This window comes from Dipodomys spectabilis, unplaced genomic scaffold, assembly GCF_019054845.1.
Source record: "Dipodomys spectabilis isolate Male_0828 unplaced genomic scaffold, ASM1905484v1 ptg000098l, whole genome shotgun sequence".
NCBI classification, from domain to species: Eukaryota; Metazoa; Chordata; class Mammalia; order Rodentia; family Heteromyidae; genus Dipodomys; species Dipodomys spectabilis.
The window spans coordinates 17,839,188-17,866,570 of record NW_024870775.1 but is presented as its reverse complement, the minus strand read 5'-3'; the positions used below and the strand labels follow the sequence as shown (position 1 = coordinate 17,866,570).

The 27,383-nt window shown below is 44.1% G+C and overlaps 1 protein-coding gene across 1 annotated transcript in view; it reads right to left on the bottom strand.

The window, feature by feature from the left end:
- Ippk (inositol-pentakisphosphate 2-kinase) overlaps positions 1 to 27,383 on the bottom strand; it is a 51,279-nt gene that overhangs the window by 8,096 nt on the left and 15,800 nt on the right. The window contains exons 4-11 of the mRNA XM_042686998.1: positions 23,640 to 23,706; positions 22,222 to 22,343; positions 20,954 to 21,043; positions 16,940 to 16,998; positions 14,739 to 14,811; positions 11,467 to 11,740; positions 9,420 to 9,570; positions 8,584 to 8,686 (exon numbers count right to left, since the gene is read on the bottom strand). Of these exons, the coding sequence (XP_042542932.1) occupies positions 8,584 to 8,686; positions 9,420 to 9,570; positions 11,467 to 11,740; positions 14,739 to 14,811; positions 16,940 to 16,998; positions 20,954 to 21,043; positions 22,222 to 22,343; positions 23,640 to 23,706 (939 nt within the window). The remainder of the gene's footprint in view (positions 1 to 8,583; positions 8,687 to 9,419; positions 9,571 to 11,466; positions 11,741 to 14,738; positions 14,812 to 16,939; positions 16,999 to 20,953; positions 21,044 to 22,221; positions 22,344 to 23,639; positions 23,707 to 27,383) is intronic.

The following is a 27,383-nucleotide window of genomic DNA, read 5'->3' as shown; positions in this document are numbered from 1 at the left end:
TCTTTCTGAAGCTAAATCTGTTATTCAGGATCTGCTCTTTTTATATGTTATACATATCGCTTTATTTTACCTAACTTACTGGTTGACTGTTGAAGAGACTGGGACTTCTTTGAGTTACTCTAGGGTATGTAAAATAGTGTCTTTAAGGTTGTTCCTTGCCTTGATCTACTTCATTTTGTAAAGCAATAGTTTCAACCTAAACTACTCCATTTTGAATATATTTTGAGTAGAAGTGCCAAAACACAATTACTTTACATCTTATTTTTATAGGTAAACTACCACCATCTGTCAGCATACCATAAGACACAAACTTATCATTTATTTATGCCAATAACCAATATATCAGCAGATATATTGTCTTATCAGAAATTCTCAGCCTATAAACTTAACTAAACACACCAGCCCAATGATTTGCATAACTCCCTCACCTGAGACATATAAAGGAGGGACACCTAGCACCGGGACACAGCAGCACACACTCATCTGGCTACCGTAGGACTATCCAGTGTTTGTGTGATCTATGCTTTGTCAACTCTGTCCCAGGGACTTTAGCTCAGCTCCATACCCTGCTTGACATGACCTGGACTCAGCTTTGCCCTTGAAGCGCCGGAGGCACACTGCCTTCTGACACCACTCATCCTCAACAGCTCTGTTCCTTATTAGCATCTGATATGACACCTGCAGGGACTCAGCTGCATCCACTCTCAGCTCTTGCCCTGGGCAAGGCCTCTGTGAACCCTCCCTGGCCATCCTGCAAACTTCATATTATTGTGATACATAATGTGTGATCTGAGATTAATATTAGTAATTAACATTGGAATAAAGAACCTGTGGCCAGGTACCGGTGGCTCACGCCTGTAATCCTAGCTACTCAGGAGGCTGAGATCTGAGAATCGCAGTTCAAAGCCAGCCCGGGCAGGAAAGACCATGAGACTCCTATCTCCAATAAACCACCAGAAAACCGGAAGTGGCGCTGTAGCTCAAGTGGTAGAGCGCTCGCCTTGAGCTGAAGAGCTGAGGGACAGTGCCCAGGCCCAGAGTTCAAGCCCCATGACCGACAAAAAAAAGAAAAAAGAACCTGTGTTGTTATGTAACCTCAGAAGTTCTTGGCAAATTAACATCAACAAAATTGACACTATGTCAATGTGTTATTCAATAAAATCTGATATTGTGGACAGAGTCAATGTTTCTGACATAGCTCACTGTTAACTGTATTTCTACTAAGGTACTAGCTGACAAATGGACCATCTGTGGCACTCTTAAGGAGCAATGCAGTAAAGACAGCATGTTTAAGAAAACTACTTCTCTAGCCCTTTGAGACACCGTTTACTCTCACTTCACATATGCCAACATCTTAAAAAGACCAAGTAACAGTTTACTGAAATTAAAATATAATTAAAAACAGATAAAGCATATCACATTAAATGGTGCTTCAATGAGCTCAAAATTCTTGACAAAATTCCTGTTAAGGCTATTCACTTCATTATTCCTATTAGCAACTATAAGAGCCTTCTAGTTTTTTGTCAGTCGTGGGGCCTCAACTCTGGGCCTGGGCGCTGTCCCTCAGCTCTTTAGCTCAAGGCTAGCACTCTACCACTTGACCCACAGGGCCATTTTCAGTTTTTTCTGCTTATGTGGTGCTGAGAAATCTAACCCAGGGCCTCATGCATGAGAGGCATGCACTCTACCAATGAGCTACCTTCCCAGCCTCGCTTCCAGTTCTTTTTGTTTTGTTTTTCTTCCTAGTGTCAGTATTTATGGCTTGAACTCAGGGCCTCACAATTCTTTTTTTTTGGGGGGAGTCCGGTCGTGGGGCCTGAACTCTGGGCCTGGGCGCTGTCCCTCAGCTCTTCAGCTCAAGACTAGCTCTCTACCACTTGAGCCACAGCGCCACTTCTGGCTTTTTTTTTTTTCTTTTTGCTTATGTGGTGCTGGGGAATTGAACCCAGGGCCTCATGCATTGCAAGGCAAGTACTCTACCACCGAGCCATCTTCCCAGCCCAGGGGCCTCACAATTCTTGATTGGCTTTTTTTTTTAATCAAAGCTGGAGCTCTACCACTTGAGCCACAGCTCAACTTCCTAGCTTTTTGATGGTTTATTGGAGATTAAGAACCTCTTGGATTTGTCCACGTGGGCTAGTTTCAAACTGGGATCCTCAGATCTCAGTCTCCTGAGAAGCTAGGTTATAGATGTGAGCCACCAGCATCCAGCAAAAGCAACTGGGTACTACATGAGCCAGCAATCACATCAGGCCTCCCACATTGCAGGTGAGAATTCTACTACTAAACCACTGATCCATCCAGTTTTGTTCTTGTTTTTCTTACTGCTTTGAGGGCTTCTTTTTCTTCATTCTGGAATAATAAATAACTGAACCCTACTACTGAGGTTAATTTATAGAGTCCCTATTTTGTAATGCTTACGTTTCATAGATAATAATCAAAATGCTAACAATGGAAATTATGAAAATGTAAACCCTTGTTTATATAGATCCCTTCAGTTGTTCCTTGGAATAATTGCATGCCATAGAAGAGAACTTATTTTGCTGTTCCAGTTAGGGAACCTGAGTTATAGAATCTTTTGCAAGACTGGATGATAGGCAAGATGTGGGAGACTAAATCTGAGCATGAACAGCCTGGTTCCATAACAAGTCATTGTACTCCAATACAATTTGCCATTCAAATACATTAAAATGTAATGACAATATAAAGACCATAGGATTTAGAATTAAACATTACAGTGCTGTGATTTTTAAAACAAAAACATACAAAAATCAGTATTACGACCTCAAGAGGTAGGTTTAAAATGCAGATTAGAAAGAAAAACTTGAAAATAAGATATCTGAGTAGAAAGGATAATTTCACCAAATATAAACAAGACTGACAAAGGCCAACTAGTAATTTCTTCTTGAGTATTACAGCTGGGCTGCCTGGGAAGGATGTTGCCCTAGGATGGTGGGAATCAGCCTGCAGAGGAGGCAGCTGGCTGCTGTGGTTGGAAGCATCTGCCACAGCTTCTTCAGAGGCATTAGTAATTCCACATGACCCATTCCAGAGTTAGAATGCAAATGTCATTTAGGGAGTATAACATAACTACCAGACCTACAGTTCTAAACTTAAAGACAATCATTTAGGGGCAGAGACCAAAACAGAGTAAGGGGATGAAAAAAGAAAAGAAAAGCTGAAGAGAATTGCTAAGCTGAAAGACAGGCCAAACACAAAATACCCAGAATGAAACACGCAAAGGAAAACAGCTGTAAAATGAAAAAAAAAAAAAAAAAAAGAGTACAGACATGGTGAATAAAGAGAATGTGTCTAACATATGTGTGAGTAAAGTCTAGGAAAGAGGAAATGGGCAAAACTCAAACCTTGCAATGTACAGGCTCAAAAGGTAAGGGAATTCCCCACTCTTGTCACCACTCCCAAAAGAACCAAAATGAAAACTTTCAGCGGGAAACTGGCAAGGCAGAGCTGTCAAACAAGCAAATACCAACGTGAGTGTTGCTTCTAGGAGCAAGCTACAGGGTAAAGGATATAAACCTCAGACTTCTGCCTCTGGAGGAGAGCATTCCTTCTAGAAATCTATTCAAGAATTCCCTCAGATGATGAAAATATGAGCTCACAACCACAAAGCACCAAACACCCAATCAAAGCAACATAGACGCCGGTGGCTCACGCCAGTAATCGTAGCTACTCAGGAGGCTAAGATCTGAGGATCTTGGTTCAAAGCCAGCCGGGGCAGGAAAGTCTGTGAGACTCTTATCTCTAGTAAACCACTAGAAAACTGAAGTGGCGCTGTGGCTCAAGCAGTAGAGCGCTCACCTTGAGCTGAAGAGTGCAGAGACAGCGCCCAGGCCCAGAGTTCAAGCCCCATGACCGACAAAAAAAAAAAAAAAAAAGCAACATACGTGAGTTGGCCAAAATGGTATTTTTTTCATTTCACATTTAAAAAAATTTTTTTTCTACCAGTGCTAGGACTTGAACTCAGGGCCCCATATTCAGCTTTTTCACTCACAACCAGCTTCCTTGAGTGGCCAGGATTTAAAGACATGAGCCATTGACACCTGGTTTACTTCCCAGTTTTTATTTTATCTAAGTCACATATAGAATAACTATACATAAACTGCTTAAAGACATAAAAGATGTTAACAGGGATAAGTAACAAGAAGCTACCAAAAATACCAAAGTAATGTGAAAATGAACCACACAGAACTTTCAGGAATTAAACTTAAAAATGTAACCACTGAAGGAAAAAAGGAACCAGTGAAGCAGCAGATTAGACACAGCTAAAGAAGGAAGTAGTAAACTGGAAAACTGAGCAGAAAAACAAAACTGCCAATGTAACACCAAGAGGAAAAATATGAAAGGGCAGTTAAAATGTGGAAGAGAAAATAGTCTGCTACACTAAAGAAAATAGTGGCTGGGTGCCAGTGGCTCACGCCTGTAATCCTAGCTACTCAGGAGGCTGAGATCTGAGGATCACGGTTCAAGGCCTACCTGGGCAGGAAAGTCCCTGAAACTCTTATCTCCAATAAACCAGAAAACTGGAAATGGCACTGTGACTCAAGTGGTAGAGCGCTCACTTTGAACTGAAGAGCTGAGGGACAGCACCCAGGCCCATGACCGACAAAAAAAGAAAAAAGAAAACACAATAATGTACAAGAAAAAATATTAGAGAATTTTCCAGAACAAAAGCCACAAATCTACAAGTAGAAAAAGTACAACATAAACAAAATGAATAAGAACAAGACAACTAATTACACTGAACTGAACATCAAATGATAAGTCTAATAGCAGTCAGACAAAAAAAAGACAGTTCCATCACCCTCTGGGCATAGATGCTTTAACAGGGGCTCTCAACAAGATGTACAGAACGTTTAAATTTCATAAGCGGGAAAGAAGGGGGGAATCAACTCCTTTTCTATATCTGGGGGGGGCGGGGGGGAAACAAAACTTGTTCTGGGAAAAAAGTAACTTCCAAAAGATATTCTTCAGGAAGAAAACTAACATAATTATAGACAAATCAGACAACTTTGGTGAAATGAGCTACCTCCTAACATATAAACTACTGAATAATATACAAAGAAAGATTCCAACCCCAACCAGCAGTTAAGAGTTGCTAAAAGAAATCAAAAATGTTCTAATACTAAAGGACAAAATGTGAATTTTTGAATTGAATGTAGTACTGTATGCCTACAGTCCCAGCTACTTAAGAGGCTGAGGCAAGAGAAATCTAAGTTTGAAACTAGCTTGGGCAACGTGTGAAACTCTGACTCAAAAAAAACCAACAACAAACCATAACATTATCATTGGAGCAATATGTATACATGTATATACATACACACACACACACACACACACACTGTAGAACACCACCAATCATAACAGCCAAAGAAAATGAAAACCTAACCCAAAGATCTATCAACTGATGGAAGAATAATATATGTTTAAGTCTATAAATGGGATACTGAGCCAATAAAAGGGGGGAGAAAGTGCTGATATATGCTCCAAATCTTATCAGTGAAATTTGAAAGCCTTAGTCTAGCCAGACAAAAATACTCCATATTGAATATCCTATTCATAAGCAAAACTTGGAGTCAACAAGTCTCTTTTAGAGATAGATAGTAGACCAGCAGTTACTTAGGGCTGAGGGAAATGGAGACAAAATGGAATGATAACTAAAGAGTATGAGCTGGTTAGTTGTTTTCAGTTATTGTTTTGTTTACTTGGCAGTAAGGAGGTTTGAACTTTGGGCCTTGTACTTGTCAGAGAGGTGCTTTGCCACAAGAGCCATTCCCTTACTCTTTTTTAGTTATTATTCCAGATAAAGTTTTGTATTTTTTGCCCATGCAGCATCGGATGCAATCCACCTACTTGGGCCTCCCAAGTAGAGAGGGATGATGGCTCCAGCCATCATGTCTAGCCCAGCTATGTTTTTGGGTTTTTTTTGCTGAAGCAATCACATCTCCTAAAATTGCATGTGGGGAAAGTTGCACATATCTGTAAATACAGTAAAAAAAAAATGAACTTGTACACTTGGAGTTAATTGTATGTCATGGAAATAAAATCTTAATAAATCTTTTATAGATAGTTGATCATGTATGGAATGTCAAATAAATCTCAATATATCTATTCCAGATTAAAAAGGGACTGGGGACATGGCTCAAGTTGTAGAGCTCTTGCCTAGCAAGCACAAGGCCCTGAGCTCAAGCATCAGTTGAAAGGAAGGAAGAAAGAGAGCAAGTGAGCAAAGAGAGCAAAGGGTGAGGAGAGGGAAAGGAGAGAGAGGGTAGGGGAGGAAAGGAATGGGAGGAGAGGGGAGGGTCAGGCATAGTAGTTCATATAACTGTAGCTATTTGGGAGTAGAACATCAGGGGAACTGAGGTTCAAGGCCAACTCAGGCAAAAAAAAATAGTAAAACTATACCTTCTCCCCAACTAATAGCCAAGTGTGGCAGTATGCTCCTAACATCCCAGTTTCACCAAAGGCAAAAAATGGAGGATCAGGAACTACAGCAGCCCTAGCAAAAATGTGAGACTTTATTCTATTTAAAATGCAACTAAAGAGCCAGATTCTGGTGGCTTACACCTTGATCCTAACAACTCAGGAAGCGGAGATCTGAGGATCATGGTTCAAGGCCAGGCCAGGCAAGAAAGCCCATGAGACTCTAATCTTAAATTAGCTTGCGAAAATGCTGGAAATGGAGCTGTGGCTCAAGTGACAGAGTACTTACTTTGAGCAGAAAAGCTCAGGAACAGTGCTCAAACCCTAGTTCAAGCCCTACTACCAGCAGAAAAGAAAAGAAAAGGGAAGGGGAGGAGAGGGGAAGGGAAGGGAGGGGAGGGGAAGGGGAGGGGGAAGGAAGGAGGAAGGGAGGGCAGGAGAAGGGGAAGGAAGGAGGAAGGGAGGGAGGGGAGGGGAGGGAAGAGGAGGGGAGCAGAGGAGAAAAGAAAGAGAATGGGGAAGGGAGAGGGGGAGGGGAAGGGAAGGGAGAGGGCTTGCTCTTTTTCTCCTTTAAGGACATGGGTTGAGTAGTTGAATGTGAAGAAGTTGGTTATGAAACTATCTCAGGGCTCAGGACCCTGCTGTCTTGGTACCTCTAGCTATCTATCATGTGGGTAGCTAGGATTACAGACATGAGCCCCCAGAGCCCGCCACCAGTTAGTTTTAGATAGCTGTGTGATGACTTGCTTTAGTCTGAAATTACACTTTTACCTATGAGGTTTCAAAATTGAAATGAAACTTAAAAATAATCCATGTTTATCTAGATTTAAAAATATCGAAAAACATAGATGCAAGGAATGTGGCTTAGTGGTACAGTGCTTGCCTAGCATTCATGAGGCCCTGGGTTCAATTCCTTGGTATCACATGAACACAAAAATAATTTAAAAATTAAAAAAACAAAGCAGGATACTTACACACACACACACACAATACTAAAATATATATAAAGGAACTGAAGTCCTATTTCCTCTGTTGTAGAAAAAGAAAAGCTACCTTTTTTTCCTAAGTCACTGTAACCAAGTTACAGATACTACAAGGAAGCCTCCTCTGCTGTACCCTGACCCAGAGGTTACACTGTGGATTTCTGGAGCCTGAGAAAGTGCCACGCTGCACCACATCCTACCTACCATGCAGTCTGGGCCTCTGAAGTATATCTCAGGCTCCACAAGGCCTCTCGGCCCTCAAACCACTAGCAACATTAGGGTTCTTTCACCAGAGGGAAGGACAGACAGCTACTAGGACAGACAAGACGCAGGACCACCACGGGCAGTTGAGAGGGGAGGCACCTCATTCCCTGAGAACAACGCTTCTTCACTGTTTTAATGTTTTGCAAAACCTCTGTGGCCTAATAAAGTGTGTAACATTTTAAAAAGGCATACAACAAAACAGAGTGCGACAATATAAAATACCAACGTATTGTTAAAAAGAAATAGATTCCATAAAAACACTCACTAACACCTCAGGCAGCACTGACCATCAGCACATCCTGAGATGTTTGCAAATGTGGTAGGAGGAGGCAGCATAGGTCCTGCCCATCCCAGAGTGGTACCACCCTCACCATGAAAGAAAACACTCAATTTCAGGTGGAAGTCAATGATAATAGGATGTAAGTTTCTTCCTACCTATATACATGGAACCCTGAATTTCCCAATGTTCACAGAAGTGGAAAGGACAGGGTCCAATGGTCCCTTGTCTGGGCCAAACTATGACCTCAGGTCTGAGGAAGCAGGCAGCCAACACACAGACAGCAGTAGGACCCAGACCCTTGGCCAGAGCCTCAAGGAGAAGGCCAACTATGCCCATTCTAAAGCTTCTGAGAAGGATGCAGATTGGCCACACAGGGCTAGGGTCCCAAGCAGCTGAATTCTCCTCATGCAGATGGGCACTTCCTACCTATATGGGTCAAGGGAAACCCTCCTTGGACATTATATAAACCCTACCTACCCCAGCCCATCTAGGGAGAACTGAGACCTCTGGTCTCTTAGATCCTCAAGTTTTCTTCTGTCACCATCAGGGGTAGGAGCAGGGAAGGCCTGAGTAAGGGCCAAGAACCAACAGAGCACCAAGTCCCACTCTGCTCACCTTTGTTAATGCGAAGGCCACGGACCCGTCATCCTCAGTGGACAGATCAAGCAGCTTCTGGTAAAATGCTTTGTCATAAGGCCCATCTATTTGTAATGATTTTCTGAAGAAGAAAGCACCAAATACAAAACCATAATAAAACAGGATGACAAAGCTGCCTGGTTTAAGATGCTAACTTGATCTAAATCACAACAGCTTTTAGTTGCTTTTTTCTGAAACAGGGTCTCAATATGTAGCCTAGGCAGACTTTAAACCCAAGATCCAAAGGGCACCTAATAGATTTACTGTTCCCTCCTATTATCTTCGTTATCCGCAGCATCAAAGCCTTAAACAGAATCCAGCAAGACTGGGGCACATGGAGCATGCAGGTCGAGTCTTCTGCTGTTCAATGAAGAAACAGGAACACAGCCCAATAATAAGAAAGAGGATCCAGGCCCTTGAAACTGCAGAGGTGTATGTCCCAGAGGCACCTAGTGCAGGCCTAGGGCCAGAGGCTCAGATGACAGGGAAGATGAAAGCAGCTACACCAGTGTGCATGGGGCAGAGATGCGACAACACTGCCCTCTACAGGCTGGCCTGGACTGAAGATTTTTGGAATTTGGTTCCCAGACATTTTCTTCTACAAATGAGTAGATGATCACAAATCTCAGACTCCAGGGCCCCCAGGCACTGCATTTACAGCTGGGTCTTGGAGCTAGGACACGGAAAGAGGTGATGTGCATAAACCTTCTGTTGCCAAGTGCAGGGGCTCTTGTTCTGTTCTGGAATTGGAGCAACTTGGGCCCCAGCCCATCCTCAAGTCTCCCTCATGCTGGCCTCCACTAACACCAGCTCACCTCTGCTCAGGAAACTCCTCCAGGTACTGCTCAACCCGGTTGTACAGAGGGTAGAGTCCTTCGATGTCCAGCTGGTCCAACATCTGCACCTGGAGGGTTTTGTACAGAAGACAGCCCTTCGGTAACCCCGAGCGCTCTGGGGCGTTTTTTCCTACCAAGAACATCAGGGGAAAAGGAGAGCAGGTTTATTATCAAAGACTGAAGACGCGGGTGGGAGGGTAGACATAAGCTGGCACAGACCAGAAGGCTCATCTGGGACTGCCTGCCCGGTGACTCAGGCGAGGACTAGGTGCTGACGGCAAACACTGTGTCCGTCTCAGAGCTGTGGGGTTGGAATACACTCAGAAGCCCTGGACACACCAGGCCATGAATACAAGAGAGGTGAGGAACTCAAGCATCTCACTCTTTTCTGTGATCTCCAACCAGATCTCTCTTCTTACAACATCCCTTCAACTCCACAAGCCCCGGAAAACACTTTATAATCAAGTTTAGACATATCTTCATTCTAAATAAGACAAAGCCCAGAACTACAGAAGATCAGACTGACAGCCTCAAATCTCTAAAGCCAAAACAAAGACAACTAGGACTGCCTCCAGAGTTGAGCCATGAGCCCATGCTAAGAAAGGCAAGCCCTAACTGCTGCAAGACAAGCTTAGAACAGCTTTGACCACTGTCAAAGCCACCAACAAGGACCCATTCTCAGAGACAGATTGTTAATGCGAAGGCCACGGACCTGCCATCCTCAGTAGACAGATCAAGCAGCTTCTGGTAAAACGCTTTGTCATAAGGCCCATCGATTTGTAATGATATTCTGAAGAAGAAGAAAGCACCAAAAACAAAACCATAATAAAACAGGATGACAAAGCTGCTATGTATGAAAGCCACCTGAGCTGTGAGAGGCCACATCCTGGACCATGTCTGCCCTTGGAGCAATCATCTCTAGAAATGGAGCAACTACACACAAAATCAGAATAGGGAACATCATGCAGGGAACAGCTGCAGCCATCTGCAGGCTACTGTAGGCCTGCACTCAGGCACCCTGGCAGAATGTGCTTAGCCATGCAGGAGGCAGAAAAATGTAAAGCAAACTCACCTAATGAGGGCATGTGCCAAAAGTTACAGGACCCCCATGCAGTGAATACCTACCACACAGTAAATAAAAGGTGGAGGAAAAAAAAAAACCGCATTTGCTGATAGATTTATGTTACTTAAGGAAAACACACCGGTTATTAACAGTATATGAGGGTGATCGTACTATTTTAAATATTGTATAACCATGGGCTATGCTTGCTTTTAAATAGGCATCAGGAAGGTCTTTCTAGACACATTCTGCAGCTATGTGCCCAGGTTATGGGTTTAGCTTTAACAAAAATCTCTGACACAATACCTTTTGTCACAAGAAAAAAAAACAAGCCACCAAATTCACCTGTAGTAAGAACAGTTCAGCCTGGAGGACAGCCATGAAGACAAAACCTGGAGGATTTCTATGATCATGAGCCACTTTCAAACTCAAGGGTTTCTGTGGTGCCCCACATCCTAATGAGCCATTAGGACATATGGCAGTGGTGGGGCTAATCTGGTACCTCATCTTGTGAGGAAGGCAAGTAGGACCCACAGGCCCTATGAATCTACTTTCACCTTATGACAATCTAGCTTCGAAGGACTCCTGGTCTCAGTTTTTACCCAATAAGGCCGAGGAGAACCTGCCTCCAGTTATGATGAGAACAAACAAGAGGATACTGCTCTAAATGGCAGAGATTCACACACATATGCACAACAGTCCTGGAAAAATCCTGCAGCCCAAACAGGCCAGGCATTTACAAACCTAGCTACAAAGTGAGAAAGCGAGTCTCTAACTCAGTGTGAGGCAATGAGGCTTCACTCTGGGGAGCTCTGATGAAACCAGGCAGCACCCCTGGAGGTACGGCAAAGCCAGTTAGGGCTACAACAGGTCTCTTCCTAGGCTCCAACCCAGCTGCCAGTTGAAAAAGACAGTCCTAAAGCTGCCACAGTCCCTACCCCCCACTCAGGGAAGGCTGGGCCCTACCTTGACGGCACAGGCTCCTGCTGAAAGGGCTGGCTTCACAGACTCGTGGGCCCTGGAGCCCAGATCTCAGGGCACCCACTCGGGACTTGTCCGAGCCACTCAGCAGCACCCTTGTGATGACATGCACCAGCTCCCGGATCACGGCCCTTGTGCAGTGGGGCCCGCTGGTCAGGCCATTGGAGGGGAAGAAGAAGGGCTTCAAGTGGTGTGCAAGTTCCCTCCAGTCAGCCACAGGGCTCCGGGCATCACTACAACCGTAAATCAGCTCACCGTTCTTTAGGCAAGAAAGAGAGAAAGATGGATCTTACAAGCTGGTAGAGAACACCTCAGCCCCTGCTAGGGTGGGCAGGTAGACATGTTCTGGACAAGCCTCATCAGGGCCAATGTACACTCTGGCACCTCTGGGAAAACCACTCTCATGTGCCATGTCATCAATCAAGAGGCAAGTCCTATGGAGCCTGAAATGTTCAAAAACCTGAGACCTGCACACTGGTCTCACAGCCACAGCTCAGATAATCAATCACACAGTGTGTCTGAAGCAAACCCTCAGCACAAAGCAACAAAGTCTCCAAGACACAGCTCAGTTACTTAAGGGCCCAACCAGTGACTGGGAGTCAAGCAAGGCAAGACCCAGGACAAAGGCTAGAGCCATGATGGGGGCAGCTGTGGAACCTTCCTGTTCAAGACCACCCTGCTACTTCACAGGAGCTCCTTTTAGCACACCAGCTAGGGACGTCTGCTGCCTAGCCCCGCCCCCCCCACAACTGGGCTTTTATAGAGGGCTTACTGGGCCTTACTCGGGCTTATTTGGGGCTTGTTCCCAAGCTCACACAGCTAACCCAAGGAGTATGACAAGGCCCTTAAATCCTTGTTTTTGTCCATAAGAGTGATGTGTACTGTGGACAGTCACAAGGCTGGTCATATGAGCCTGCAAAGCTATTACACAAAGATATTTATAGCTTCCATCTCGGCCACTCTTTCCTCAGTACTCTTTCCTCAGTCACAGTGGTAATGGAGCAACCCAGTCCTCCCATAATGCGGGAACTGAGGCCATCAGCCCAGCTAAGCTTTCAGATGAGACCTTGAGACAGAAGCAACTAAGCTTCTCCTGCACTCCTGACCTCTGCAATGCTGAGGCAATAGGAAGTGTGTGAAGCTAAGGTCTAGAGTTAGTAGTACATGGAGAGAGGCCAATCTTTGCCAGACTTTTGTATGGCAGACTCTTCCCTCACTGGATCATGGGATGCCTCTCAAGGGATACTGTCCACGTCCATGGGATGACAGGGACATGCTACGTCACTGCTGGTCAAGCTGGGAAGGAGACAAAGGAAGGCAGACAAACGCAGGACCCAAAGAGGCCAGCTGAGGCCCAGAGCAGGACCATATGTACCCACAGTGAAGCTTCCCCCTCATCCAGACCCCAAGGTAGCAGAAGGACTCCCAACAGAAGGGCCTCCACCCCCAGCACCAGAGATCCAGAAGTTTAAGCATCCACATCCCTCAAGGCCTCAACAATGCCTCTCATCACAAGTGTCCGATACAGGGTCACTGACCACACCCAGTTAGTTTCTTCACAGGGAGGGAGGAGGGAGGGAAGGTCCTGCTTTACTGGGTTGGGCTGCAGAACTCAAGCACGGCAAAAGCATGAGACGCACATGAGCGCTAAATGTGCTTGCCACAGGGAATGCACTATATTATTATCCTACTATTCTAAAAAGCCAATCCTTATCACTTCTCTCCATCCATCTCTTTGGAAACTATTGGCTAATCCTGGGTTTTTCCACTGATGACTTCCCCAGAAGCACAGAACAAGAGGATGCTGGGCCCAGGAACCTGGAGTGTGAGTCTAATTGGGGTCAGAAACCAGCCACACACTACAGACTTCATAGGAAGTGCTTATCTTCTAGATTGGTCCCGAAGACATCAGACTTGTAGGGCCTGGTCTGAGGGCAGCTCAGAACAGATGTTACTTTCTGTGTGGCCACCAGCCTGTGGCCAGGATCAGAGTGTAGTAGGCTCACCTGGAACTTGATTTAAATGCCAAATTCCTCAAGTCTTTAAAAAGTTTAAAACTACTTTTGAAATTATGTCTTCCTTTAGTGAATTTGGAAAGGCAGAGGCAGTCAGTTATTCCGATCAGCCACCAAGGCAGAATTTCTGAGTTAGATAAGGGGAATGGCTCCCTATTCACACTAGACTGTGTCCCATTTACTTGGAAGAGCACTGGCCACAGCAGCAAGACAAGCAGGGCTTCCAGCTCACCAGTCACCTTTCCCAGACCAAACAGAGGGGTTAGGAAAGCCACCCCAACCCTGCTTTTTTAAGCAGGTCTACTGCGTGGACAGCTCTCAAGAGGTAGCCAGGACCTTACAAGGTCACAGGGTCACATTTCCAATATGGGCACAGCGCCCACCTTCCTCAGTCTCACCCCTTCTTTCTCACCCCCACATCACTTAGGCAACAGCCAGGTGACCAAAGCGCCAGCCCATATGGGGACAAGGAACTAAAAACAGTCACACTGGATGGAGATTTCCTCGTCCTGACACCCTAGACTTAAGAATTTGCTCATAGGGGCTGGGAAGGTGGCTCAGTGGTAGAGTGCATGCATGAGGCCCTGGGTTCAATTCCTCAGCACCACATAAGCAGAAAAAGCTGGAAGTGGCGCTTTGGCTCAAGTGGTAGGGCACTAGCCTTAAGCTGAAGAGCTAAGGAACACTGCTCAGGCCCAGAGTTCAGGCCCTATGACCGACAAAAAAAAAAAAAAAAAGAATTTGCTCATAAACAAAGAGCTCCTTGAATCACAAGCTCCCTAAATAAAGAGTAAAGACAGCCATCACAGAGCCTGGCAGTTGGCACTCAGCTTAGAGAGACTGGGCAGTCGGCCAACACCCCCCTCTATCCCCCCCAGACACATGGGCTTGGGACAGAGGAGCACACAGGACAGGGCAAAGCTGTCTTCATCCTGGGTGTGCCTGTCAGCACAGAGGAGAGTGAGCCTACCTAGCAGAAACTGAGCCTTCACCCACCCACAGACCACAAACAATCTGGGCCACTTGGCTCCTGTGGGATTGGAGATATAAAGATGGAGTCCTGAGACTAGAAAGTTTATGTGGCTGGCAGGGGTATGAAGACCCCAAGGCTACATCAGACTCACAGGACTGAGCCTTAGGCAACCTGGCCAGATGCTCCATTCTCTGCAGCCACTGAGCTTATGACCAGGATCAGAAAATAGGTAGACCTGAGGACAGCAACAAAACAGAAGCAGCTCTCACCTTAAATATCCTCAAGTTGTTCTGTGCCTCCTGTAGCAGACTCTTCAAGGCAAAGTGCATGCGCTGTTTGTTTCTAAAAGAACAAAGTGTTCACAGGCTTTAAAGGCAGTGAGGATCATCTTGGTTTCCACACCTGGCTCTAGGCTAAGACAGGGAACCCAGAGCCCAAATAGCTCAGTGACATTTTCTCTTCATTATAACCTATGCATGGGTAGCTGTGGGAGACTCCACTGAGGCAAGGAGAGCAAGAAGCCACAGGGGTCTGCAGCTTTATACCCCCTTGCTCCTCTACTGCAGCTCCGAGAACTGGGGCAGGCACGTGCGACTCATGAAGGTTCTCTGACAAAGTACAGGGAACAGGGAGACAAGTAACCCTGATTTCACCATCTATCCACAGCCATCTGCCTATTAGCATGTCCTCGCCTGCTCTTCTTCTTAGCACAGATGTCCCTATCACTCTCCCTAATCATGTTCCAGCATCTCTCTCTCCATGGAACCTCAGGACCCCCATTTGGGAAAACTCACCCAAGGCAAGAACACTGAGCTCTGCCTAGAAACCACCACTAGGGTGGTAACTCAGCATGCATCAAATTAGTGGTACCCATAACCCTCTGATTCTGACCATTCCAGGTGAGGATCCCAGCTCAGGTCTGATAAGTTATAAATGTTTAACAATGATCTTTATTACTGATGACTTCTGAACTCACAGTCTTTGTCTGCTCAGGTAAATCAACATGTGATTTACAAGTGAACACACTGCTGCCTCACTCAATCCCACATGAAGAAAACAGACCAATAGTTTGTTTTCTGGAAAACAGACCAATAGTTTGTTTTCTGGCTTGTGGATCTTCAACATTTGATTTTAACTTTTTAACTACCAAAGACAACTCTGTCTTTGCCCTGAAAGTTTTGCCACAGCCTTGAACCCAAAGGCCTGAGTGATGAGCATACACACACTGCTCCCAAAGTCAGTGCTGAACACTAAGAAAGGTAGCAGAGGGAGGAAGGGTGAGAAGAGGAAGAACCAACAAAGTTAAGTATGAAAACCAGAAGCAGCAAACAGCCCTACTTTAACTGGAGTCCAAAGAAAGGAGGCTAGGAAGGACAGGAGCCCACTTATCAATAAGGACATCAAAGGGTCACAAACATGCACCATCCTGTGGCTGGTTCACTCCTGGAGGAGTGACCTGAGTGGGGGCAGGTAGGGACTGTCATAAAAACAGGTATCACTCAGGCACTGCCTCACTCCAGCCTCTCCCAGCTCCCACCCACTTTACCACAGGGAAAGAAGACTAACAGCCCCTGCTGCTGATGGACTCTCCCCAGCTCCTGGCCACCTCTGTCTTGCTAGCCACAAATGCTCTGGACCAAGACTGTGTACAAGACTGAGGCATGTTGGGTGCACAACAAAGGCCAAGCAAGGGCAGACCCAGATGGGTAAAAGAGGCCACAGGTGTGTCATCAAGAGAGAAACTGCTAAATCGTTTAAATAGGGATACAGGTGGACCCATTGCAACAATGAGATGTACAAGTCGTTACGAAAAATGAACTTTACAACCTTGGCAGGGGGGGTGGAGGCGGGTATATATGGGTGGGTGGGTGGGGGTGGGATATGCAAAGGGATGGGAAAGGAAAACAAGGGAGGAGGCTACAATGCTTGATAAGAAATGCACTCATTATCTTGCCCATGTAACTGTAACTCCTCTGTACGGTATTTTCATAATAAAAAATTTTTAAAAAGAGAGAAACTGCTGCCAGAGAAGCAGTCTTTTTTAATTTCTAGGGACAAAAGACAAAATTACGACAGTCCAAATGGATGAGGTCAAGACAGCATCAGCTGTTCCCCGATGCAAGACAAATCTGTAAGAACTCCAATAAAGGAACATCAGTAAAATAGCAGCTACTTCAAGCTTTTGAGCAAAAAGACAAAGCCTCAAGCCCAGGGTTTCTCAGGCACTGAGGGCAGGGAAAGCTCTGAAGATGGAGTGGAGACCCCAGGCCCACCTCAGAGAACAAGTAATACCTTAAAATCCCATGTCTACCCCATGTCACATAATACCCCACACTCATTTCACAGAACTCCTCCAAGTTCCCACCTCACAGAATAGCTTTTCCCTCTTCTCCACAGTCCCCAGCTCATAAGATGCCAGATAGCAGGGCACCTCCCCACTCCAACAGGGCCAATAAACAGTGGCTCTTACCCTGAGTAGAGATCAAGGGGACAGTATTTACTTATCTGCTTCCATTTCCCAGTTGCTACCTGTTAAAAAACAATTATGACAACATCAGATGTTACTGATTGGATACTCATGCCAACACAGTGTCATCATTAACACAAAGAACAGCATAACACCAAGATGATTAAAATGGACTGCAGCTTTGGCTCAACTTGGTGGAAAGGGATCCATCTGACCCTTATCAACAAAAATCTTAACCAACTTTTGAGACTCGTCACTCCGACCTAGTCCTGCACATGAGTAGAAAAGAAAAGCAACTAGCACCTGAAAATTACATGTCCAAATTCTGAAAAAAAAATCCTCCAATTTAGTCAATAATGGAGAAGGTGTAGTATAGGTAATTTTGTGTTGCTAACGGAATAATAAATTGGCACAACTTATAAAGTACACCTGTCCCCTGACTCAATAAATCTGCAAGGAATCAAAACAACATTGAGATTCCACCTCACCCCAGTTAGAATGGCTCTAATCAAGAAACCTAATAACAGTTGTTGGAGGGATGTGGCCAAAGGGGAACCCTACTGCATTGTTGGTGGGAGTGTAAACTTGTTCAACCACTTTGGGAAGTAGTATGGAGGTTCCTCAAAAGACTCCACATAGTGCTCACCTATGACCCAGCAATCCCACTTTTGGGCATTTACCCAAATGATCACAAACAAGGTCACACCAAAGCTACCAGCACAACTCTGTTTATCTTAGCATTATTTACCATAGCTAAGATACGGAACCAACCCAGATACCCCTCAGTAGATGAATGGATCAAGAAAATGTGGTATATTTATACAATGGAATTCTATGCCTCCATCAGAAAGAATGACATTGCCCCATTTGTTAGGAAATGTAAAGACTTGGAAAAAATTATATTAAGTGAAGTAAGCCAGGCCCAAAGAAACACAGGTCCCACGGTTTCCCTTATTTGCAATAACTAGTATAAGTCTAAGACAAGCAGAAAAGGTCAAAGCTACGTACATATGACCATATAAGATGATGTTAAATAGAATGAACCCCAAGATAGGGACACAAGTGGGTTTTTTTCTTCCTTGCTATTGTTTTTAATGTATTTTAAATGTACTATGTGATTTTTTTGTTTCTCTTGTATGTTCTTCCCCCACAGTATAACCCCTGTTTTTACTGTATTTGATGTTGGTGCCCTGCATCTTGTATATACATTTTTTTTTAATTTGGGGAAGGGAAAGGAAATAACAAAATGCTGAAATAAGGATATAGGTTGACCCACTGTAACAATGAGATATACAAGACACTATGTTGAGGGTTGGGGAAGGTGGCTCAGTGGTAGAGTGCTTGCCTTGCATGCATGAGGCCCTGGGTTCAATTCCTCAGCACCACATAAGCAGAAAAAGCCAGAAGTGGCACTGTGGCTCAAGTGGCAGAGTGGTAGAGTGCTAGCCTTGAGCTAAAGAGCTGAGGGACAGCATCCAGGCCCAGAGTTCAGGCCCCACAACGGGCAAAAAAAAGAAAAGACACTATCTTGAAAACGAATTTTACAACTTGGGGTGAGAGGGAGGAGTTGGGGAGGTAGGGAGAGAAGGGGTGGTAGGGAAAAAAACAAAGGAAGAGGTAACAATGCTCGATAGGAAATGTATTCATTACCTTACTCATGTAACTGTATTTTTACAATTAAAAAAAACATATAAAAAATAAAGCTGCAAGGAATCTAAAAAAACTAGCACAGGGGGCTGAAAAGGTGGCTCAGTGGTAGAGTGCTAGCCTTGAGCTGAAGAGCTGAGGGACAGTGCCCAGGCCCAGAGTTCAGGCCCCACGACCGACAAAAGAAAATAAAATTAGCACAGGGCAAAAAAGGTATGAACAGGGACAAAATATTCACTGTAGATTATAAATAACAGTGGAAACAAGAGAGACAATCATCAGCAAGAAAAAACACTACTCAATGGAGCCAGCACACAATGGAGAAATGAATAGATAATAGGCTGCCATTTCCAGAAAGAGGTGGAGCAAAAAAAAAAAAAAATCAAGATTTATTCAGAGTATCATATAGCATGTGGTTTATAAATGCATGCATACACACAAAAATATTTATATATGCATGCATACATTCAAATACACATTGAAAAACCCTTAAAGAACATACAGCAAACAATCCTCAAAGGTGATTTTAGTAATACCCAGAAACAGTGTTTGGCATCTTAAAAGTCCTATTCTGTCCTTTAAATCTGAAAATCATTGTTATAATCACAGTAAAAACCAGTAACTTGGTAGCTGCCACAAAATGAACAGGACAGGACCATCTCCAAAGCTTCCATCCCAGAGTATTAGATCTGGCTTGAGTCTTGGTTCCAGGAAAATTTCACTTATATGTTTGTCTTTACTAACCTGATTCAGAGCTTACTAAGTATAGAGCCCTTTTCCCTGGGGGGGTGGGGGGAGAAGGGAGGAGGACTTGTCAGAGATATTTAGAAATAATTGTGCCACTTCACATGATTTTCTGAGAAGATAGGTAATAGTTGGGACAAATAATAGGCTAATCTAAAGCTTATAGATAAAAAGTTGAGGGGGCTGGGAAGGTGGCTCAGTGGTAGAGTGCTTGCCTTGCATGCATGAGGCACTGGGTTCCATTCCTCAGCACCACATAAGCAGAAAAAGGCAGAAGTAGTGCTGTGGCTCAAGTGGTAGAGCACTAGCCTTGAGCTAAAGAGCTGAGGGACAGTGCCCAGACCCAGAGTACAGGCCCCATGACCGACAAAAAAAAAAGATACATACAGTATCTTATATGTTACATATGTATGTACATATGTATGTATACTATTTGTGAATATATATACAAGCAAATGAAAATACCCAGTAAGATAGTAGGACATTTTAAAAAAATCAGTTGTCTTTCTCACTTCATATCCATTAGGATGTATACTATTAAAAGAATTTTACAGAAAAGATGTGGTAGCCCATATCTATAATCCTAGTGATTCAGAAACAGAGGTAGGATTAAAGAGTCTGAGACCAGTCCAGACCCTATCTGAAAAAAAAGATATAAACAAAAGGATTAGTGGTAGTGACATCTTGACTAACATGAAAGCTAGGTTCAATCTCCAGAAGTAAAAAGAAAAGAAAGGAAAGGCCAAACATAGTGGTACATCCTTGTAATCCCAGCATTCCAGACAGTGAGGCAGAAGGACTGATGGTTCAAGGCAAGCCTAGAATACATAGTAGGTATCAGGCCAGCCAGGGATACAGGGCAAGAAACAAAGATGACAAATGTTACTTGTGCTGTGAGGAAACTGGAACCCTTGTACCCTGTCCACTATTGATGGAAATGTAAAATGACAACCCACAATGAAAAAGACTACAGAAAGTCCTCAAAATTAAAAACAGATTTTATGATTCCGTAATTTTACTTCCAGTTGTATAAAATACTTAGGCTGCTATCTCTACAGCAGCACTGTTCACAATAGACAAAGGTAAAGATAATCTAAGTGTTCATCAACAGGCAAATGGATAAACAAAACATAATATATTCATATGACAGACCATTATTATTCAGCCTTAAAAAGGAAGAAATATGCAATATGTTATGACATGAATATACTTTGAGAATATTCATATTCATGAACTATAACATAACAACTCTACACAAAGTGACTTGCTTCTTTGGCTGGCACTTTACCACTTGAGCCATATTTCCAGCCCTGTTTTTTGCTGCTTATTTTGAGATAGTCCCACAAACTTGTCTGCCCAGGATGCCTTCGAACCACAGTCTCCAGATCTCAGCTTCCTAGGTAGCTATAAAGCCACGAGTACTCAGCTTAAAACAGAACAATCTTAATGGTCTATGAATCATGGTCTTAATTTTTTTTTAAGTGACCAAGACCCATTTACAAAATGAAAAGTCAACAGAAAAACAATCACATTTTCTTTTATTCTTCTGAAACCTGAGTGGTCTCACCCTAGACTAAGACACACAGTGTTTTGCCCTCCAACAGCCTAGCTATAGGCTCTGCTCACCTTGAGGTGCTGGTGCATGCAGTAGCGACACACTTTATGCTTCATCTCATGGGTAACATTACTGGAGAAAGGAATAAAACCACATTTTGGCTGCAATATAAACAGATAACAAAAAATGTTTAGAGAGAAACCACATACACATCACTAGAATTGACAAAGACAGGCAAGGTCAGATAGAAATGTCTCCAGAAGCTATTCTCATTTTCAGCTCCCTCAGCACATTACACATCTCTCTGTTTCTAGAGGACCCAGGCTGGCCAGCCCTCCCACTGGGAAACTGATGAAGGCTCTGGCTGGCCAAACGAAAGCACAACAAAGCTCAGCTTTGTGCTTTCACTACAGAACACCTCTGGCAGACTGGAGGGAATGGAGATGGGCCCAGGGTACCCAACAATAAGAATCAGAACCATTGTGCCCACTGACACTAGCATGTGGCCTGGAAAGTGCCAATCTGATAGTTGCTAGGCTCCCAAAACATCAGGGAATCCATCTGCCTTTTAAAAGTGGCACCCTCTGAGAAGTGCAACACATAAGGTCTGTGCTCAGCACATTGGAGCATGTGGCTGGGGAAACAGAACATGATCCTCTTGAGGATCATAAGGTGTAACTACTCAAGCCAAGGCAATGGCCCAGAGGTCACTGCCCTAGCAGTAGGGAAGAAGGTAGGCAACAGCCAGATATATGGAAAGGCTTCCAAGGGTGCTTGAGCAGCCACCCTCAATACAAACAGGTGAAGCAAGGGAGTCCTAGCCCTTCTGCAGTTCCTACTGCTTGCACCAAACAAAAAATCCATCCTTGACCACTAGCCAGCATATAGAAGGGCCTCTGAAGGGCATACAGACCTCTGTGCTTGAAAGACAGACCCTCCTACACAAGATGCAGAGTTGTCCATTCACAGAGATTCCTAGAATTGGACCCTTAGCACCACAAGCACTGTGCACAGCAAAGCCGCTAAATGCATTGGGGAAAAAGTTTGATTCCTGAGTAGGGTATGGAGGGAGAAACAACACACTTCCCTCTTGTGAACATTAAGCAGGGATTTCCCAGCACAGATAAACAGAATGGGTTTCCAACTGTAGGCAGCAAGGAAGAAGCATACACCTAGGGTCTGGAGCTGAAAGGAACTAGAGCATGCAGGATGCAGTGAGTGGCTGTAGTAGGGGAGAAAAGCAAGTTCCTGAGAAAGAGCTGAATGTGTCCTCGAGGCAGATGCCATACAGACTGACCTTTTCCTTTACTGACATCACTGTCTTTCCATGAAAGCTTACCTTAATCTCAACACACAGAATTGGCCGGTGCTCTGCAAAGCGGTAGGTCTGAAGTCTGGTTAAGTTGGGAAGGCACATAGCATAACCACTGAGTGTATCCAGATCCTTGTCACAACGAGACTCTACAAGACAGAGTAAGGATCATACTTGAGTCAGTACAAGGGACAGTAAACTCTGCAGATACTGGAAGAAAGAATCCTGTAAGGAAGGATTCTAAGACAGCCTGGATACAGGGAAGTCACTAAGTCTAAGGAGAACTATATTGCTATTGGGTACATGTATGACAGAAGAAAAGTAGCTTATTATGGGCTGTGTGACAAATGCAGTCATCTCTAGAGGACTGAAGACTGAATCTGTTTGACAGGAAGTCAGCTTCATCATGCTCCTGAACTCAGCAAAAGCCCGGGATTCTGAGGCTCAGTGAGCCTTCTGGGCTATCACACATGGTCACTTGAAGAGTAAGTGCTGCCCACACAGCCCTGTAGGTGGGGACCCTGCCCTGTGCCTCTTCCCCTGCCTGGTTTCATCCTTATCCTTCAGCCATAATAAAACCAGAACCAAGGCTCACAGTGAGAGCTGAAGTCTTTCTAGATGTGAGCATGGTCTTGAGGAATTTTCAAATGAGCAACAGCTATTATATGTGAGTAGACTTTGAAATAGCCCCCAAATTCCACAATTCCCTTAGGGCAGGAATTCAGGAAGGAGGTAGGCTTTGGCCCCTTCCTTCCTCTTCATCCTAGGCCTTTCCTAATACATCTCTTCTGCTGTGCCGCAGCATGGCTCTGCTGGAAGCTATATGGATGCCACCAAACAATGCTGGGCTCCAGGCTTCCCTTTCACATAGCAAGGATTCTTTTAACTAGTTACCGGGGCTTTTAAATGAAGTAAGATAAGGTACTGGTGGCTCATGCCTATGATCAGTCCTCGCTATTCAAGAGGCTGAGATCTGAGGATGTAGGCCAACCAAAGCAAAGAAGTCAGGAAGTTAGCTCCTATTAACCAGCAAAAAGCTGGAGATGGAGGCATGGCTCAAGTGACAGAACACCAGCCATGAGCTAAAATGCCAAGTGACAACACAAAGTCTTAAGATAAAGCCCCAATACAAGCAAAAAAATGAAGTAGAGAGACAGAGGAACATGAGCAGCTGAGGAAAGAAGCTACAGCTGGCCTCTGTCTACCATGAAGAGATAATGATTAGAGCCCAGACACTAACCTGTACCATTTGACCTGGTTCTTAACAAAGCCACCAGCAAAAAGCAGAAGCATGGTGCTGAGAGGATGCAGGTATGTGGATAATGAAGTTTTTGGCAACAGACCTGCTAAAAACTATCAGTACCTCACATGGGTGGTTATTTCAAACATGTTGGAACAGAACTTTTAAAATCACAAACAATATTCCTAAATTATGACAGTCTTACCTGGTCTTTCAGACTGTATCTTCAAACACAGCTGTTTCACAAACTCTAAAGGCAGCTGAACTACTTCCTGTTAAGAAAAAATACAAAATGCATGGGTTACTCAACAGCAAGACTACAGGTATAGCCACAAAATTCTGCACCAAACCACAGCTAAAATGGTGACTTTCACATTACTTGCACTTAATGAGAATTTTAAAAATGATAGTTTAAAAAATTCATTGAGTGGGTTTTGGCAATAAAAGCTGATCTACGATTTTCAGAGCTTGTGAAGGTTAAACAGAGATGCTTTCAATGTAGAAACACAGCAGGAGCCCAAGGCAGTTCTTGGGCCACAAGGAAGACTCCCTGACCCTTCAGACAAACTTAGCATTTCCCACTTTCACCTGAGCAGCAATTCTGTGTGTGATAGAATCAATCTTGGCTAGGATGGCAGTGAGTCAGCCATGGAGAACTGTGTGGCTAGAAAAAGGATTTAAGTCACATTGCTTACTTACCATCTTCCTGTCCTTTTGTGTTTCTAGAGTAGCAGAATTGTGGCTTCTGGAAAAGTCACAAAGGGACACAGAAAACCTAGCACAAGAATACTGGAATCTTGCCAGGGGGAGAAAGAGCAGCCTTCTCCATCTGGGCCTGGCTTGCTCTAGTCCACCCTGGTTCTGCTCCCTATCCTGCTATTCTAGTTCTATACTGTGCCTTCACTGTCTACTTAAATATGCTATGAGCTAAGGAAACATGAGGTATTAAACACTTAGGTACTTAAATACACACCTAGTATTAGTACTTTGGTACTCAAAGTACTAATGGGCAAGAGAGAGAAATGTGAAAGTTTAGAAATTCAAAACCTGGTCTATCTCACACAAGTTCTTGCTCTGACTGAAACCAAAAGTCCAAAGGGACAGATGCTGGTCACAATGCTGTGTGGTGGGATGATGAAAAAAACTGCTTGGATATTCCCACCCAAGAAATGCAGTGGTCTTATATCCTGGCACACATGGCTACACAAGCTATGCCCACTGCCCTCCTGAGTCCACAGTCACAGTGAAGAGCAGACCTGGGTTTCCTCTAAATAACTTCAAAGGACTGATTTTACAATGAGGATGTGTGCGTTTCAATTCAAGATAAAAATGTTCACAGGTGGCATGCCATTTTAGGTTAGATGGCATTGCCATCCACCTGACCACATGAGCATATGACAACCAACATGATACAAGGCATTTGCTGGAAAAAGCCAGAGTTGACACCCACAGAATGTTCCTCCTGGAGAAAGCTGATGCTGAGACATGGTAACTCTCAAAGGAATGACAAGATGCTGCCCAGAAGGATACAGGCTACAGAAATTCCAGTTGAGTGAGTCCCATCAAGCCTACCTATCAGCACATGAGGTTCAAATGGGGAGTTAATGACATCCCACACAGCATTCAAACTCAAGTAGATCCAGTCACAAGAGGCAGGATGGGAGCTTGTAAAATTCCATGCCCCTCCAATACTTAAAAGAGTTCCCTAGCCAGATGTCAGTGGCTCACATCTGTGTTCCTACTCAGGAGGCTGAGATCTAAGGTTCATGGTTTGAAGCCAGCCCAGGCAGGAGATTCTTATCTCCAATTAACTACCAAAAAAAGCTGAAGTAGACCTGTGGATCAAGTAGAACACTAGCCTTGAACAAAAAAGCATAGGTAGAGTGCCTAGACCCTGAGTTCAAGCCCACAGCCAGCACCAAATTTTTTTTTCAATTGAGTTCCCTAAATTCTCCATTGAGAATCCAAACTCTCAGACATACCACCTCCAAGGGCAGAACCAGTGGGCTTCCTCACAGGAACTGATGTGTCTTGACCCAGGACACACAGGATAAAAGGCCCTTAGGGACTCTACCTTACCTAACTAGCTACACATCTGTGCTTGCTGCACAACATGGCCCTGTCAATGCAGCCTCAGGGTCACACAGTGGCTGGGAGACATAATCAGGCCCACACTGAGAGCAGCCAGCTAGGACATGATCACCTGAGAAAAATCCAGCTCTAGTTTATTGGTAATGTCAAAACAGAGGAGACACACAAGAGGGTGGTGACCTACAGGCTAAGCCCCAGTCACTACAACTTCATTTACACAAGGGGGACAGAAAGTACCAGAGGTATTGCCAGACATCCCTGATCCTGCCACTCCCTGATAAAAGTCCCCACTGCCTACTTCATTGACCATCACAACTGAGACCTCCACTGCCAGTCCTCAACCTGGGCAACAACAACCTGCTCACATCCTGCTCAAAAAAGAATATGATACCCACAAGACCACACACATTCCCACCCAGCCCAGTGGGCAGATGGCACCTCTGAAAATATTCTCTCCACTAGGAAGACACCATCCAAGGGGCACATCCTGGACAACAGAATAGACTAAGCACACAAGCAGCAGCAGCTGATAAAAAGGCAAAACTGAGGTGACTTTTGGAGGTTCCAGGCCACAGCTTTGCTCAGAAAGCAATCCAGGTCAGATAGGTGGGCCAGAGAGTGCCCCTTGTCCTGTCATCAGACAGACAAACTGCAAGCAAGGCCAGCATAGACAGCAGCATGTTTTCATGGTTTTTCTTCCAATACCAGCTCATTTTTGGTGCCAGTCTAGGGGCTTGAATTCAGGGACTGGGAGCTGTTCTTGAACATTTTTGTTCAAGACTAGCAGCACTCTACCACTTCAGCCATACAATTCCTCTTCTGGCTTTTTACTGGTTAACTGGGGATAGAGTTTCACAAACTTTCATGCCAGAGCTGGCTTTGGATCACAATCAGCAGATCTCAGTCTCTGAAGTTTCTAGGGTTACAGGAATGAGTCACTGGATCACTAGTTTTTTGTTTTTGTTTTTTGTTGTTATTGTTGTTGTTCTTGCCAGTCCTAGAGCTAGAAGTCAGGGCCTGGGCACTGGCCCTCAGCTTCTTCTGCTCAAGACTAGCACTCTACCACTTGAGCCACAGCCCCATTTGCAGCTTTTCTGCTTATGTGGTACTGAGGAATCGAACCCAGGGCTTCATGCATGCTAGGCAAGCACTCTACTACTAAGCAACATTCCCAGCCTCACTAGCTTTTAAAACTAAATTGGGCAATTATAACACGCAATGTGATTGTGGAAGTAATAAAGAGTCTTCCAACAAGGAAAAATCCAGATCCTGATAGATTCACAGATGAATTCTGAAAGAGATTTATAGTTGAACTAACACCGGCACTCCTCAAACTTTTCCCTGAAATTGAAATGGAAAGATCAACTCTAAACTCATTTTATGAAGCCAGCATCACACTCATCCCAAAACTAGGTAGGAATCCAATGAAAAAACAGAACTATAGACCAATCTGTATGATGAACATAGATGTAAAGCTCATCAATAAAATACTAGCATACATAATTCAGCAACTCATTAAAAAAAAATCATACATTATGATCAAATGGGTTTTATCCCAGAGATACAAGGCAGGTTTAACACATGTAAATCAACATATGTATACACTCATATATATATATATATATATATATATATATACACACACACACACACACAATATATATATATATTTATATACACACATCACATTAACAGAGCTAAACACAAGAAACACATGATCATCGTAATAGATGCAGAAAAAGCCTTCAATAATATACAACATCTGTTCATGTTAACAGTTCTAAAGACGCTAGGAATAGAAGAAAGATACCTCAAAATAACAAAGGCTATATATAACAGACCAACCGCCAACATATAT